At 45.2% G+C, this 16,833-nt stretch overlaps 1 protein-coding gene across 1 annotated transcript in view; it reads right to left on the minus strand.

Moving 5' to 3' along the window:
* Positions 1–16,833, minus strand: part of CIT (citron rho-interacting serine/threonine kinase) — a 3,433,971-nt gene that overhangs the window by 269,001 nt on the left and 3,148,137 nt on the right. The window contains exon 44 of the mRNA XM_044069760.1: positions 15,952–16,030. Within this exon, the coding sequence (XP_043925695.1) occupies positions 15,952–16,030 (79 nt within the window). The remainder of the gene's footprint in view (positions 1–15,951; positions 16,031–16,833) is intronic.

Consider the following 16,833-nt stretch of genomic DNA (forward strand, 5'->3'; position numbering starts at 1 on the left):
GAGAAGAAATCCACCAGGATAGGTGTTTTTTGCAAGCTTGTGTCACCAGGATCTGGTGACGCATGGGAAGTTGTTGGTAAGACCACTGGGTGAACAACATCCATTGAAGAAGACGCATGTAGAAGCGGGCCAAGGGAAGAAGAGTAATGGCTGCTGCCTTGAGGCCCAACACTTTCAGGACCAGTCTGGCTTGCACCTTTTTGCTGGCAAGAATGATCCACACGTGACTTTGGATATCTGAGATTCTTTGGTCTGTGAGGGTTGCTGACATCCAAACAGTGTCTAAATTTGCGCCTATGAAAGTAATAGACTGGCAGGGCGACAAGGAGGATTTTTCGTAGTTGATTGAAATTCCTAACTGAGTGCAGAGATTTAGGGTGTAATCCCTGGCTTGGAGAAGTTGATGCCTGGTGGTGGCTGAAAGGAGCCAGTCGTCGAGATACGGAAACACCTGGAATCCTAGACGTCTCAGGTGAGCCGTGACCACTGCCATACATTTGGTGAACATTCTGGGGGCTGTAGTGAGACCAAAGGGCAGGGCTCTGAATTGAAAATGACTGGACCCCAGCCGAAAGCGGAGAAACCTTCTGGAGCGTCTGTGAATTTTTATGTGATAGTACGCATCCTGAAGGTCTATTGAGCACATCCAGTTGTCTTTGCCCAGGAAGGGCAAAATTGATTGAAGTGTGACCATTCGAAATCTCGTCTTTTGCACAGACTTGTTGAGTCTTCTGAGGTCCAATATTGGTCTCCAATCTCCCGTCTTTTTGGGGACCAAAAAGAACCTTGAGTAGATTCCGGGCTCTGAATGGTCTGTTGTAACTGGCTGAATGGCCCTTTTGTGTAGAAGCTTTGATACTTCTAACTTTGCGATTTCCCTTATACCGGGTGACACATCTGGAAGGGAAGTTTTGTGAGTAAAGGGACTTTCCTCGAAAGGAATTCTGTAACCCTCAGATATGATCGACTGTACCCATCTGTCTTGTGATAGGGAACGCCAGGCTTGTGGGTACAGTGATAATCTTCCCCCGACTGCCTCCAAGGATGGACAGTCGGGCAACACCTCAGGGATGCTGGAAGGGCTTGTCAGAGAGAGGCTCTCTGCTTCTCTGGTTTTGTGGACCCCCCCTGCCTCTAGGGCAGCGTCTATTATTATTACCCCCTCTGCCTCTAGGGGTAAACTGACCACGTGTATCCGGCGTGACTCCTTGGGATTTGCGGAACCACATCTTTCCACCCTTCTGTCCCTTGGGGTAAGGTCTAGAAGGGGTGGAAAAACGGACCCCTACGGCAGAAAGAGTCTTGCCGTCCTGCTCACACCTGGTCAATGTATCCTTCACTTGAGGACCAAACAAAGTTGACCCATCAAAGGGAGAGTTTGTGAAGGATGCCTTGAAGGGATCTGCAAAATTACAGAGCCGCATCCAGGATTGACGTCTCAGAGCCACTCCTGTACCTGCGGCTCTACTCGCTCCATCTGCTGCATACGAAATCAGCCGCATGGAGGAGTTGGTTATGGAATTAAGGATTCCTAGCTGAGAAGCAATCTTGTCTTGTGCCCCCGGAGCTGCAGGATCCTGTACTACTTCACCTAGTTCTTTAAGGATGTCCCTTTGGAGTCTGGTGAAGTGACACAAATAATTCAGCGAACGCATGGCAAAGGTCGCTGAGGAGAACATCCACTTACCATACCTGTCCATGGTCCTAGAATCCTTGTTAGGAGGATGGACCGGTACAGAAGGATCTGCAAGTTCCTTTTTAGTGGCGGCCGCCACCACCATGGCATCAACAGGGACACCTTTTGTAAGGAATTGCTGTTCAGAAGGGGCTGTAATAAATTTAGAAAGCCTCCTGGGAACTGGCTCTACGGAATCAGGAGAAGCCCAAGCCTTTCGAGCAATTACCTGCATGAGGGGGTCAAAAGGCGGAGACCCAGGAGGTGGAGGGTCGAGAACCAAACGCCTCTAGGTATACTGTCTCATCATCGGAGGGATTAATGGAGGGCCAGTTTCCCCTCTGTTTCAGGAGTTCTAGGATGTCTGAAAAGGAGACATCCTCAGAGGGGGTTCTTGGGGATCCCTCCGACTCATCTAAGTCGGTATCCAAAGTAATAGACTCAGGGGAGTCCAGGTGCTTCCTCTTACAAGTCCTCTTGCGCGGAGGATCTCCTGACGGATCAGGAGAATCCTCGGAAGAGGGGGTTCCTCCCAGTGGGGAAACCTGAGGCGGTGGATCTCTCGGTCCGGGAGCAAGAGAGCGGGAAGAGATATCAACAGGCACCGTAGAGGGAGGAGCTAAAGGAATAGACTGCTGACTGAGCCCAGGGGCCAGTACACTCCTCATCACCTCGAAGGCTCCCCTCCCAGGGAGATCAGAGAGAACCCGTTCCGAAGAAACTGGGACTCCCGGACCCACCGAAAGGGAAGGCTCTGAGGCAGATGTCGGAGCTGAGCTCAGCAAGGCCGAAGCTCCAAGGGGAAGAGCGGGGTCGGACAAGGGTCCGATGCCACTCACCCCCTCAGAGCAGACCAGGGAAGCCTGGCCACCGAATCCCTCCAAGGAAGGTCTCAAGGAGGAGATAAGAGTAGATGCTGAAGGCGCAGAAGGGGGGAGTATCTGGCCCTCAGCCATAGCAGAAACTATTCCCGTAGACTCCAGCTCCAAACTCTGGGGTAGAGTCGAAGGAGGAACTTGAAGAGGGTGTGGACTAATAGTCGTCTGTTGAGACGGACTATGAAGCATTTGGGCTAGTGCCTGTGATTTTAATAATCTGCTTACCACCCTCTCTAAATCATGGTCTGACAACCTGGAAGACCTAGATGATCGGCTCCGATGGCTCCGCTCCGAAAGAAGAGGTGAGGCCGGAGCCGAAAGTATCGGTTCCAAAGAGGGAGACCTGGACCTCTTCCTCGAAGGAACCATCGGAGCCGATGAAACCATGGATCCAGACGGAGCCGATCACTTTTTGGCTCCGAGTGTAGGTATAGATGCATCGGCTCCGGCCGGAGCCGATGCAGGCAAAGAAATCATGGTGTCAGAGCCAGTCGGCGCCGACACCGAAGCCCGAGCCACATGGATGTCGGAGCCAGTCGGAGCCGACACCAAAGTGACCTTCAAAGTATCGGCACCGATAGCCATCGGTGCCGATGATTTCTCAAGCCAAGATCGGCTCCAGGAGCCAATCCCGACTCGGAAGGAGCCGGAGCCAAGGCCGAAGGCTTAGGTACAGAAGCCTGGGCCTTGGTAGTCTTACGGCTTACCCGGAGCCGATTTTGCCGGGGAGCCCTCCGGTTTAAGAAGTCCTCTTAAAATAAGTTTGTTCCTCCTTTCCTGCAGGACTCTCTGGCTAAAAGAGTGACAAATTGCACAGGAGTCCTGCAGGTGGAGAGGTCCCAGGCAGTATATACAAGAAGTGTGACCGTCTGTCAGAGACATCTTCTGACAGCACGAGTCACACTTCTTGAAGCCTGAGACCCTCTGTTCTTTAGACATAGTGCTTTCCAAACAAACACTACACACACAGTCCCGAACCAGACAAACTAAAGTTAAAGTATTGCGAAGTAAAAACTCACACACACACCCTGACAGGGGGGGGGGGGATGGGAGGGAATTAAGGCCTGACTAAAAAAGTAAAGAAGGAAATATAAAGTTAGTCAGAAAAAGCCTCACAATTATCTATAAAAGATAGAATTTTAAAGAAAATAGAAAATTTTTCTGATTGGGGGATAAAAGTTTAGTAATAATAAACACTTACCAGGAGCTGGTAAAAGGAGGACCTCATCAGCGAAGTGGCAAACGAGATCTGGGTACTTACCGCCTTGCATCATGGGATATGGGGCTGCCTCAAGCTGGTAAAAGTGACTCTCGAGCTTAGCAAGTGCCGAGTCGGAGCCGAGGATCGGCTCCGAACCCATCAAGCAAGAATGAAGGCGAGATTGACAACTTAACATCACTTATTTTTCCTCTCTTTTTACTGTCCCACACTTTTAATTCACTTATAGCCTGAAAAGGTGAATGCCATTAAATGGGTCAGTTTATGAAGGATGTCTTGATAAGCAGAAACAGGCATGATGATACAATGTCAGTCAGGTGCCTACCATCCTCACGTCACCATCATAAGATGTAGCCTCATGGTGAAGTCTGAAATGGTAGATAAGCTAGAAACCCCACTTCTAAGCTTATCCTGCAACTCAGTGTCTTCTGCTAATCCCAACATCTTCAACATGTCATCTGAAGTAGTGCACCGGAGTCTTGTCTTCTGTATTGTGAAACTCAAAACACAACACTCTTAAAGACAAAATTGTGGACATGAATACTCCTTTCCAAAGCAGATCCAACTGTCAGGACACATCTTGGAAGATGGACTGCAGGGCTCTGATGAGTAGGATACTTGTAGGGCTGGCACAACAATAAGAGTCCATCATATGATTCTTGGACCAAGAATCCAAGTTTTTTTGTGTGGGGTGGGCAAAAAATTATAACAGGTTTCCTTGGCAATGGTACCATTATATCTCTTTCCACACTTCTATAGCATGAAATGTATAACTGCTGTTTAAGGGAGAAACACCCAGAAAGGTGGCAGGAGAGAAAAAGAAGGCCACAGAGCAAGACCTTTTCTGAAGCCTACAGTGTATGCTGGGGCCAATCCCACTGCTTCTGCATCATTTGGAGAACCTCCTTGAATCCGGTGTCATTGGGAATGAGAAAGGTTAATGTGCCTTGGATGTTAAATATGAGACTGGCTTTCAAAACTCCAGAAGGGAGTCAGGATGTCTCCACTTGGCCTAACTTCTCATTTGGGAGGACATCCAAGGAAGAAGACCCTTAGCCTGACTATGTAGGTTCACTGATGTATGTCCTGATGAGAAGTTCTCTTCAGGCATAAACTATTTGGACAGTGGCACCAAGAGGGGGAGACTGTGACAATATCACTGGGAAAGACTTCTACACTGTTACCAAATTTGTCTCTAGTGCCACCTTCAGTACAGGCAGCCTTGTCCGTAATGAAAAGCATATGGTACTGAAATCAACCCCAATATTGAAGGCCTTGGTGTAAATTCCAGAGTTCCAGGCCTCAAAGTTTGAGATCTCAAATCAAAATACAGAAAGGATTGTGTTGACCTAAGCACCGAATTTCATGGCCAAATAACCAATACCAAAAGTTTTGGCACTGATGACATCTTTGACCTGGGGAAAATCAGTTTAGGTCAGCATCAAAAACAGTAGGGTGCTACTCAGCTTCAATCTAATCAGAACTGGAATGTTGTCCAATGAAGAGGCAGTAAGAGGTCTCAGAGAGCTAAGTCCCCAACCTGGCCCAATATGCAACTTCTAAAGGAAGTAGTCAGAGAGTACTACAATTAACAGGTACCCAGTGACCTGTAGATATGGATGCATACCACTAGCAAAAACATGTAAAAATAAGGTTTCCATTCCTATAATGCTGATGTTCAGAAATAATCTAGGCTACAAACCAGTGTTGGCATTTCTTTAATTCAGCTATAAGTGCTTTCATCTTACAGTAGACTTCTTCATATGTTTGGTTTATTGTTATGGGTACCCATTTGGGTCTAAAGCATGACCCAGAAGAGCTTGTCATAATCAATGTCCATTTCAGGCATAGAAGAACAGACCTGATAGATGGAGGCCCAGAATGAGAACTCCAGGTCAAATCCACCTCCAGCAAAGTAGAGTAGTGGTCTTGATGAGACCCAATCTCTAGCCAAAGGGAGGACGGTAACTGAAAACCTTAGCAAAAATTTTGGAAACATCAGATTCCATATAAGATCCCCTCTCCTCCATATGAGGAACTTTAACAGATGGAAGGGGATAAGAAAATTCTTTAGCCCTGCCATGCCTTTTCTTATACCTTATTCTTACTTGTGTCATTTTAATGGAATTTCTTCCATTCTTAACAAAGGATCTTCAAGACTATGGAAGAAACCTGACTCTCATCGCAGTAAACCCTTAAAAATTAACTTGCTCATTCAGTGTCTTCTTATCAAACTTTACACACAGCATATTTCATATTGTGCTCATAATGGGGCAGTTTATGACTACAAGATATGTATTTATTTAAAATTTGGATTTCCTTTGTAATAAATAACAGCCAAGCACACCACAAAAAAGGAGAGCAACTAACTGCAGTAGTTAAAGTCATCAAAAAGAAAACCTAGTGTAAACTGCTGCACACAGTAAAGCACATTAGAAACATGGCACAAAGATCACAGGAAGAGAAGTACAAGGTCAATAAATACAATATTCTAAACGCCAAACTGGATTCGGTCCAGACCAACGGGTGACACTGAAAAATTCCAGTTGCTGAATTAAATAACAAAGTTGCAAGGTATATACTCCAAGTTGCAACACTTTATTTAAGCTCAATCCACAGGCTTTTCGTTAGCCGAACGCCGACTTCTGCAGAAAAACGGAAAACACTTTTAAAATCAACCACATGATTTAAATACATCCTAAAAAAAATCACATGGTTCCTACATTTGTTCAAATCATAGAACCTTAAAATACATTTAAAACAGAATTGCTAACTCAATACATACATATGAACCAAATAAACAAACGAAGCAGTGTTTACAAACCCATCAATAAAATATAATATAATAAAACTATGAAGAGAGAAGTAATAACAATTCAACCTGAGCCCATTACCCCACAAATTATTAATGTTAAATAATCCAGATAGGCTCACCTGGGTGGGTGATTTACCAAGGCTCATAGCTCCTGTATTCGGACGCAAATCGTGGTTTGCTTGTCTAAAATACACTCTTTTTAGAGTGTAGTTTGTTTTATTGGAGTGTTCCCAGTTCTTAACAGGTTATTTTTTATGTTTGTTTTTTGTGAAGCTGTGCCATAGATAATAAGGGGAGGGGATACAATATATTTTAAATAGGCTTGTCTGTAGTAGTAGATTCCTGTGCGAATAAAGTCAGTTTTCTACTTACAAATACAGGAGCTATGAACCTTGGTAAATCGCCCACCCAAGTGAGCCTATCTGGATTATTTAACATCAGTAATTTGTGGGGTAATGGGCTCAAGTTGAATTGTTGTTATTACTTCTCTCTTCATAGTTTTATTATATTATATTTTTGATGGGTTTGTAAACACTGCTTCGTTTGTTTATTTGTTTCATATGTATGTACTGAGTTAGCGATTCTGTTTTAAATGTATTTTAAGGTTCTATGATTTGTTATTTAATTCAGCAACTGTAATTTTTCAGTGTCACCCGTTGGTCTGGACCGAATCCAGTTTGGCGTTTATTTTGTTTTTTAACATTGATTTTGGTTTGTGGAAATACAATATTCTCACTGGTAAAGAAAATGTGAATATCTGATAATAATAATAATAATAATAATAATAATAATAATAATAACAACACATAACTAAAAGCAAAGTGATTGATGCCATTGTAAAGAGTGGCAAGCAAGACCTGCTAAGGAAGGTGGAGACCCTGGAATTATACATAAGGAAGGAGTTGAAGCCTTAGAAAGTTTGCATCAAAGAAACTATAAGGTGAAGCTACAATCCAAGCTTCAGAGGAGGGTGAACCAGACCTTATCATACACATGGCTATTTTGGTCAAGCTGAAGTTGTTAGAATCTTAATTTTGAAAAGCACTTTCTGAATTACTGAAATGGAGAAAAGGCATATAAGAAAACGTGTCCAATTTCGAATTGTTCAGATAAGTGGAAAGAAGTCTGCTTTGGGCATGCCTCACTACTGCACTACCTGTTTAAAGATCAAGGAATCTAGGTGTCATTCATGAGCTAGTGAGAGATTTGCTAGACTATTCAGACAATCCAACAAAAAAATTACAGACAGTAGAAGATTCTGTTGAATTACCAGGTTACAAATATGAAGTGCTTCTTCATTCCACTGAAACAACCTTCTATCTCCATATTTGTTGATACACCACATCACTTTAGTGTTATCTGTACTAATATGAAGGGGACCAGGAAGAAAGGTGTCCTTGAAAGTTGCCAGAGCTTTCAAATTTGCTTTTGTCTTTTCCAGTCTTGATAATAAGGACACTTTTCTTATGTGCCCAATGAATCTGCGTAGAAAGCTTCTGTGTCCATTATAAACAAGCACTCTTTTTGTTCATTATATACTAACTCATTCATTATCTGGATTTATTGACTTACATAAATACTGTCGATATTAAAGCATTTGCTTTAGCAAACTTTTACCCCTACAGTAACATACATTATTTTTCTGCTCAACATTTTAAATATTGCAAAATTTAACTTTTTGTTTTGTTTATTGTACTGAGCTTGCACTTTCAGAGGATAAGTCTGAAAATGTTCCCATGGAATAAGTGTTCTACCTACATGAACAAATATAATCACAAAGTTGTATGTTAATTTTCCTAACTTATTGTCATGTCCTCTTTCAGCTCAAAGATCATCAATGCAACATTCACTCTTAGATAAGTACAAAGATGTTTACTAAAATGAGACATGGCAGAAAAAGGGACCTATTCAGGCATCCACTCTGTAGTGCTTAGTAAAGGTACAAGGGGTCATTCATGTCAAGCACATGCAATCTGAACAGAAGAACACCTAAACAAGCAGATTAATCAGAGAATGCTCTAAAAATGTTCATAGATGGCTCTGATAGACTTTCCAATAGGAATACCAAGGGGAGACATAATTGCTTAGTTTTGTTTTTTTAATTCTGTAACACAGCAGGTAATACTTAAATGCACTACATTCAACCTATTCAAAAAGGCTTCACCTGGATTAGAATTTGTGGGAAAATGCAAAGACAAGTATGCAGTCTAGTAAAACCTATGATACTTTTAGTTAGAAAAGCTGGGTGGGTCCTTAGGACCAACCAGAAAAAAAGACTCCTCCAACCACAGTCTGAAGCTTCAAAAATTTAAAAATTGTCTCTCTAATATAACAAAAAAAGAAGTTATGCACTCACCATAACGTTCCATCTGAGTAGTTGTACTTCATTTGTCTCAACCTGTGGGTCTTGGATCCACATTGGATCCGACATGGTCACATTTTCCAGCTATGGGTCCAAGCTCCAGACTCCTCCCCTTACCCATAATGCCCCATTGTCTCCCTTCTCCCTTCAGATTGAGTTTGTTGCCTAAGAGGTATCAGGTACCCGACCCAATAACACCTTATCATAACAAAGAATCTCCATGACACTCCGAGGCCTAAACTGAGTCAAGGGCCACACACTTTATGCAAAGCTAAATGCAGACCAGGTCAGGGGGAAGGAGGGGAGGCAAGGTTGAAGACAAATTAAGTACACCTACTCAGATGGAATGTTAGCACATAACTTCTTTACCTGGAGTAGTTTACTAATTTGTTCTTCAACCTGTGGGACAGAGTCCCCAGCTACCAAAAACTCCTGGATGGCCCTCATGAGAGGATATACCGGAGCACCGCAGAGCCAAAGTATGCTCTGTTCCTAGACACAATGTCCAGCTTGTAATGTGAAATGAAGGTATGAGATGAGGACCACGTAGCTGCCGAACAGATATCGTCCAGAGATACCCTAGACCAGAAGGCAGATGACCTAGCCATAGATCGGGTGGAATGTGCCTTCACTTGTCCTGGCAGAGACCTACCTTTCATAGCATAGGTTCGAGCAATGCAGAGAGAAATCCAGTGAGCAATTGTTACCTTGGAAACTGGCTTATCTAAAAAGGGTTAGCATAAGACACGAATAGTTGATCAGACTTACGAAAGGGTTTCATCCTCTGTAAATAAAATGTATGGACATCAAGCAGATGCAGCTTGTATTCCCCTTTGTTCTGGAAGTTGGGAAAAAATGGTAAATTTATAGTGTGATTAATATTGGCTTCTGAGGCCATCTCGGGAAGAAAAGATGGATTAGTGCACAGTGACACTCTGCCTTTGTGAAAGATCATGCAAGGCACCTTAATAGAAAGAGCCTGAAGTTCTGACACTCGTCTGGCTGAGGTAATGGCCACCAAGAAAGCAGTTTTCCAGGTAAAAAAATTGCAAATCAACTGAGGCTGCAGGTTCGAAGGGTGCAGACATGCCTGTAACACTAAGGTAAGATCCCATGGAGGTGTAGGGTCCTTAAGAAAAGTCTTACAAAGTTTGGAAGAAGCCAAGGAAGACATATCCACCCCCACATGGAAATTAGAAATAGCTGTTAGTTGCACTTCAACTGTATAGTAACTAGCACCCTGATGAAAGATGCTTGCCAGAAAATCTAAGACTGCCGAAAGAGGTGTCGGGAAAGGGTCCAAAGCCCGCTGAGTGGCCCATATGGAGAAACATCTCCATTTACTACGATACACCTTTCTGGTGGAGGATTTGTGAGCTGCAACCAAAATGGACTTTGCAGGGGATGACAGTCTGGGAGTCCTGATAATCATGGGAACAGCAGCAGCCAAGCTGTGAACTTCAGACTGTCCATATCTGGGTGAGGGATCCCTGAGGGATGAGAAAGATCATCTGGAACTGGATCCAGCATCCATAGAGGAACAACTAGATGAGACCACAGTAAGGGGAACCAAACCTGGCAAGGCCAGAATGAGGTGATGAGGATCACAGTGTTGCCCAGCCTTCGAGCTTTCTGAAGAAACTTCGACATAAGAGGAAGCGGAGGATAAGCACAGAGGAGACCGTGAGGCCAGGCATGAACCAGTGCATCTCTGGGGGCTTCCCCCTCCGGGGGGGGGGGGGTTCAGAACAAAAACCTCACTGTATTTCGCATTGGAAGGAGATGCAAAGAGATCGTAGCAAGGCTGACCCCACTTTAGAAAGATCTGTTCCGCTACTGAATGATTCAGAGACCACTCATAAGGCATCAGGATAGATCTGCTGAGCCTGTCCGCTAGAATGTTGGACCGCCCCAGAATGTGCATTGACACTAGAAAGCGGTCAGTGGAGATCACCAATTCCCAGACTCTCATGACTTCTCCACAGAGGGGATAAGATCTGGTTCTCCCTTGTTTGTTGATGTACCAGACTACTGACATATTGTCTGTCTGAACGGCAATCGTCCCTAGAGGAAGATGAGCATGAAGTGCCTGCAACGCATGAAGGACCGCCCTCATCTCTAGAACGTTGATATGCAAATTGGTCTTGGAGGGGGACCATGTGTCTTGGACTGTCCTTTCCGAGCAGTGCCCCCCAGCTGGGAGGCATCCGTGGTCACCGTGGTTTTGGGAAAGGCAGGATGAAAGGAGCGTCACTTCAGGAGATCCACGGATTGAATCCAGCACCAAAGGGACTCCTTGCATACCCTTGAGATTCTCACTGGAAAAGAGTGAGGAAGGTCTAACAAGGGCCACTGGACCGCAAGTGTCCACTGAAGAACTCTCATATGAAGGTGAGCCATCGGCAGGAGATTGATCGTGGCCACCATGGAAGCCAATGCCCTTAGAACTGCTTCGGCAGTAGAGACTTGAGTGTAAACAATTTGTAACACATGTAATCTTAGACTGCATATCCTGTCTGGGGTGAGAAAAACCCTCATTTGAAGAGTGCCAAAATGTGCCCCAATAAAATCCAGAATCTGGACCGGCACTAGAGAAGATTTGTTCAGATTGATGGTAATACCCAGTTTGCTAGCTAACTGAATGAAGTGATCCCTGGCTTGGCACAGTTGCTCTAAAGGGGTAGCAAAGAGCCAATTGTGCAGGTACGGAAAGACCTGAATACCCTGGAGTATTAGGTGAGCCGCTACAACCGCCATCACCTTGGTAAACACCCTGGAGGTTGTGGTGAGACCAAAGGGAAACGGTCTGAACTGGTAGTGATTGGCTCCCAGCCGGAAGCGAAGAAACCTCCAGGAGCGCCTTTCCATTTTGATGTGGTAGTACGCATCCTGGAGATCGATCAAGCACATCCAGTCTTTGGCCTGCTGAAAGGGCAGGACAGATTGAAGAGTGACCATCTGGAATTTTGCCTTGGTTGCTGACATGTTCAATGTGGACAGATCCAAGATAGGTCTGAGGTCCCGTTTTTTTTTTGGCACTAAAAAGAACCTGGAGTAAATGCTGGATCTGGACTGGTCTGGGGGGACCAGTTGGATGACTCGTTTCTTCAGCAGCTTTCCTATTTCTAGCGCTCCTTGCTCCCATTGCATGCGTGGGACATCTGGGAGGAGCTTGTTCGGATGGGGATGCTCCTTGAATGGAACGAAATATCCTCTGAACATGATTCGCAGCACCCAGCGATCTGTTGTAAAGGACTCCCATGCCTTCGGGTGCAGCGACAAGTGACCCCGGACTGCCTCCACAGAAGAGCAGTCAGGCAACTCCTCATGGTTGCTGCCCGGGTCTCTCCGAGAAAGGTTCTCGGGACCCAAAAGTCTTAGGACCCCCTCTGCCTCTCAGGTGGTGTCTATCGTGACCCCCTCTGCCTCTGGGGGGAGACGGACAATCCTAAGCATCCTGTGAAAATGCCGGAGACTTCCGGAATCACATCATCTTCATTCCTTGCTGATTCCTGGAAAAGGATCTTTGAGGATTCGAGAAGCGGATCTCGACAGCAGACAGTGTCTTCCCGTCCTTCTCACTCTGGACCAGTGTCTCTTTCACCAATTTCCCGAAGAGGTAAGAACCATCATAAGGGTCATTGGTGAAAGATGCCTTGAAGAGCTCTGAAAATTGACACAAACGAAGCCAGGCATGACGCCTGATGGCAATGCCTGTTCTGGGAACCCTTGCGGCTCCCTCCGTAGCATGTGAGAGCAGTCACATGGACGTGTTGGCAACAGCTTTGAGAGTGGCTATTTGGGCGCGAAACATCTTTTTGTCCTCTGCCGACATGGACTCTGGGGTAGATTCCGTGATTTCCTTCACTAGATCTCTCTGGAGTCGAATGACATATGCCATATAGTTCAGTGCCCTCACCGAGAAGGTCGCTGAAGCATATACTCGCTAACCAAAATGGTCCATCGCTGTAGATTCTTGATCAGGGGGGTGAACTGTGGAGCTCTCCTGCGCGAGCTCCTTCTTGGTGGCGGCCGCCACCATCATCACATCGACCGGGAATCCCTTGTTCCAATGTGTCCTGTCTGACGGGGAGCTCAACACTTTGTCAGGGAGCTTAGGAATGGGATCTATGGTGTCCAACTCCTTCCATGCCCTAGATGTTATCAGATTCATGGGTGGATCAGCAGGAGGAAACATCCAAGAGGTAGATGGGCCCAAGCTGAATGCCTCCAGGAACACAGACTCGTCTGAGGCTGGTTTTTGGGGCTGACCCCCCCCCCCCGGTGAAGGAGCTCCATGATATCTCCAAAGGAGACATCCTCGGGGGGTGACCTTGAGGAACCTTCCCCTTCATCCAAGTCCGTGTCTTCTGTGAGGGACTCTGGAATAGAGTCCAAGTGCCTTCTCTTACACATACATTTGTGAGGTACCTCCTCAGGGGCACTCTCTGAGGAGGGCCCACAAACCTCTTGTTCCACCAGAACTTCCTGGGGCATAGCGACCACAGGCTGTCCCTGAGATGGCAAGACAATCAGAACCTCACTCAGAGCCAAAGGGGCCTGGACGGAGTCCAAAGATGAGATGGGTCAGAGGTCTTGACACGGCGAGAACCCTTTCCACCACATTGAATGGTGAGGGGGAACTGAGCCTCCAGGAGCCGAGATGCCAAGTGGAATGCTCCGCTCCAAAGCACTCAGAGCAGAGAGCACCTCCTTGGATCTGACACCGGGCCTATGGCTCTGACAGCTCGTATCCGATCCCATCAGATTCGACAAGCTCAAGGCAATAGCCAGCGTTGAGGTACCTGATACCGTCGATGCCGACCCTCGACCCAGAGGGTCCTCGGATCCAAAAACTCCGAAACCACTGGTTGAATCAAAGAAGTAGTTATTGGTCGGAAAAAAGGTTGCAAGGAACCCCCTCTGGAGGGAGAGGGCACCGGCAAGACCCCCATCTGGATCTGAGTGTGGATAAATCTCCTCATCATCTTGTCCATCTCTGCTTCGCCGAGACTCTGGGTGAGAGAACCTGGGTGAATGCAACCGAGGAGACCCAGGCCTAGTTAGAGTCCTAACTTTGGGTGGCGGACCGCCTGTGACGAGTGGTCAGGGGACTGCTTGCAAGACCGGTCTTTCTTAGACTTATCCCCTTCCCCGGACCTCTTGGTGGGAGTTTGAGTTCCTGAAGCCAAAGAAGAGGAAGTAGATGCAGCAGCCATTGCTACCCCCACTGGGGAAGAAGGGACTGTAGTTCCTGAAGAGGGGAGCAAACCCTTCAGAATCAGTTTGTCCCACCTGTCCTTAAGTGCCCTGGGGGTTGAAGCCAGCGTAAATAGGACAGGGGGACTTAAGGTGGTCTCCACTTAGGCAAACCATGCATAGGGTGTGGCCATCTGCCGTAGGTAGCTTATGGCCGCACTCTGTGCATTTCCTAAAGCCTGCCTTAGGGGCTTCTGCCATCCCTGAACAACACACACACACACACACACACACACACACACACACACACACACACACAGACACACACACACACACACACAGACACACACATACAGATACACAGACACACAGACACACACAACAGACACACAGACACACACAACACACACACAGACACACACAACACACACACAGACACACACAACACACACAGACACACTCTCTCTCTAGATAGGGAAAGAGAAAGAGGAGAAAACGTTTTTTTTGACCGACGCAGACGCGGGGAGGAAAGAAAAGATATAAGGAAAACAATAGGAAGAAATCAGATAGAAAAACTAAAGTTTTGTTCACTTACGTGACCTACTAGCTGGAGCTCAGAAACCACACTTGTAACCACAGTGGTGGCAAACGAGATCTGATGGGAGACAAGGGGAATTATGGGTAAGGGTAGGAGTCTGGAGCTCGGATCCATAGCTGGAAAATGCGGCCGTGTCTTATCCGATGTGGATCAGAGACCCACAGGTTGAAGACCAAATGAAGTAAACTACTTCAGATCTGATGTTTTCCTGGACTTAAAAAGTTGCATCATTAACAACCTTTGGCTTAAATGGAGGAAAGGCTAACCTTTCCAAGAACAACTTCAGATGAGGCAGAAGGAAAGATGGATTATCAGCCGGTGTGCCTTCAGTCTAGAATTTGCATGTCCTCCCTGTGTTTGCGTGGGTTTCTCTTGGTGCTCTGGTTTCCTCCTGCATTCTAGGGACCAGCAGTGGGTAGATTGGTGACTTCTAAATTGTCTGTAGGTTAATGTGTCTGCATGTCTAATATAGAAGAAAGAACTGGGGATCTACTTCCTTTCCCCCCTCTTGCCTAGTAAACTGTTGTTTGCAACTTGCTAGCATGGATATATGGTCATCTTCAGAAGCCAGAAGGAAGTTTCAAGATTTTTAGATCAAACAAGTTACTGCCAGATGGTACAAACTGAAGGTAAATTATCAAAAGCAGTGTCTGAAGCTGGGAATACTAGCTTTGTCACTGCAATGAGAGACCATCAAAGATAAGGGTAGGATACTGCTGAAGTCTGAACAGAAGTCTCCAAATGACAGGAAGGAGAGGAAAGACAAAAACAAAAAAATTCTAAGCAGAAAGGAATAAACCTCCACCTTCAACAGAGTAAAAAAAAATGGACAGACTGTCAGATACAGACATATCTGAGGACAGGCATAAAGCAGAAAAGTGTTTTAAACTCTTCTACCAGTTGCCATGGATGGTCTGGGTTGCCAAATAACACAGGTTGTCTGCTATCGGAACTATCAGGTTGTTATCAGCTAGAGAAGATTGGTATGTAATGTCTTTTGTGAGGGAAACCATGATCTATGTTCTGTCCAGACTCTACCCTCTCAGGTAGAATAGCTTACAGATAGTGTCCTCTGGATAAGTCACAGTTGTTCTATGTCCTGCTGAAATACTTCACGTAAAAAAAGAAATTCAAAAGTATACAAAGAAGACCAGAACTTTCTGTCAGAAGACAGATTAGCATAACATAATGACATGTAACCTTACCCAACAGCAGTGCGTCCCTGAACTTCCATTACAGCGAGAGAGTTGAAGTGGGTGATGAACAGATAAGGCTCTCGGTATGCTGCAAATTTGGAAAGGAAAAGAATTGCTAAGCAGAAAGTTGACAGCTGTCACTGTAAGGTTGTATATGCATTCACACATTTTTTACATAATGTATTGCAAAACAGTTTTACAAACACAAAAGGAGCTTCATCACTGTTATTTTGAATTATGAATATCATTGAGCCTGTTTCTAATTAAATGGATTTTTCTCTAAAAGGTTATTAGGAACCACCTACTGAGCCACCTTAAGTCCAAATCTTCTAGAACATCTCAACCAACAGTTCATTACATCTTGAATGCTTTCTTCTGGGACAGAGAGAGCTTTTAGTCAAACTTGAACAGCAGGCATTCCAATATGTGGTATAAATACTGTAAGAAAAAGCCTACATAACTCCGCCCTGATTTACTATTTGATTGTTTCTTGCTCATACAGAAAGACATAAGTGCTGTGCTTGAAGAACTGGCATTATGGAGAGTGCCCTATGTCACAACCTGTCCAGCAGGTTCATTTGTCCATGAAGTGCTCCAATTAAGTTCCAAAATCAAGGAGAAGATGGACATCAGAAAGGTGATTAACAAGCTTCTGTTAAGCACCCATCAGCACTGCTAAACTATAGTCTCGCCCTATGGTATTAACAGCAGTCAGAAACCACCACAGAAAAAAGTCTGAATGAAGTGTTTAATGGCTTTCTGATGCTCTTTTCTTATGGGTACTCTTTCTGGGGCACTAAATGTGTTACAGATTTGATACCTGTAAAAATCTTAGCGCTACAATTTGTGTGTCTAACTTTTGTAATTTGTGGAAGCAGGTTAAGCTCCACA

Source organism: Protopterus annectens, chromosome 4.part0, assembly GCF_019279795.1.
Source record: "Protopterus annectens isolate FY-2018-M chromosome 4.part0, PAN1.0, whole genome shotgun sequence".
Lineage (NCBI taxonomy): Eukaryota > Metazoa > Chordata > Ceratodontiformes > Protopteridae > Protopterus > Protopterus annectens.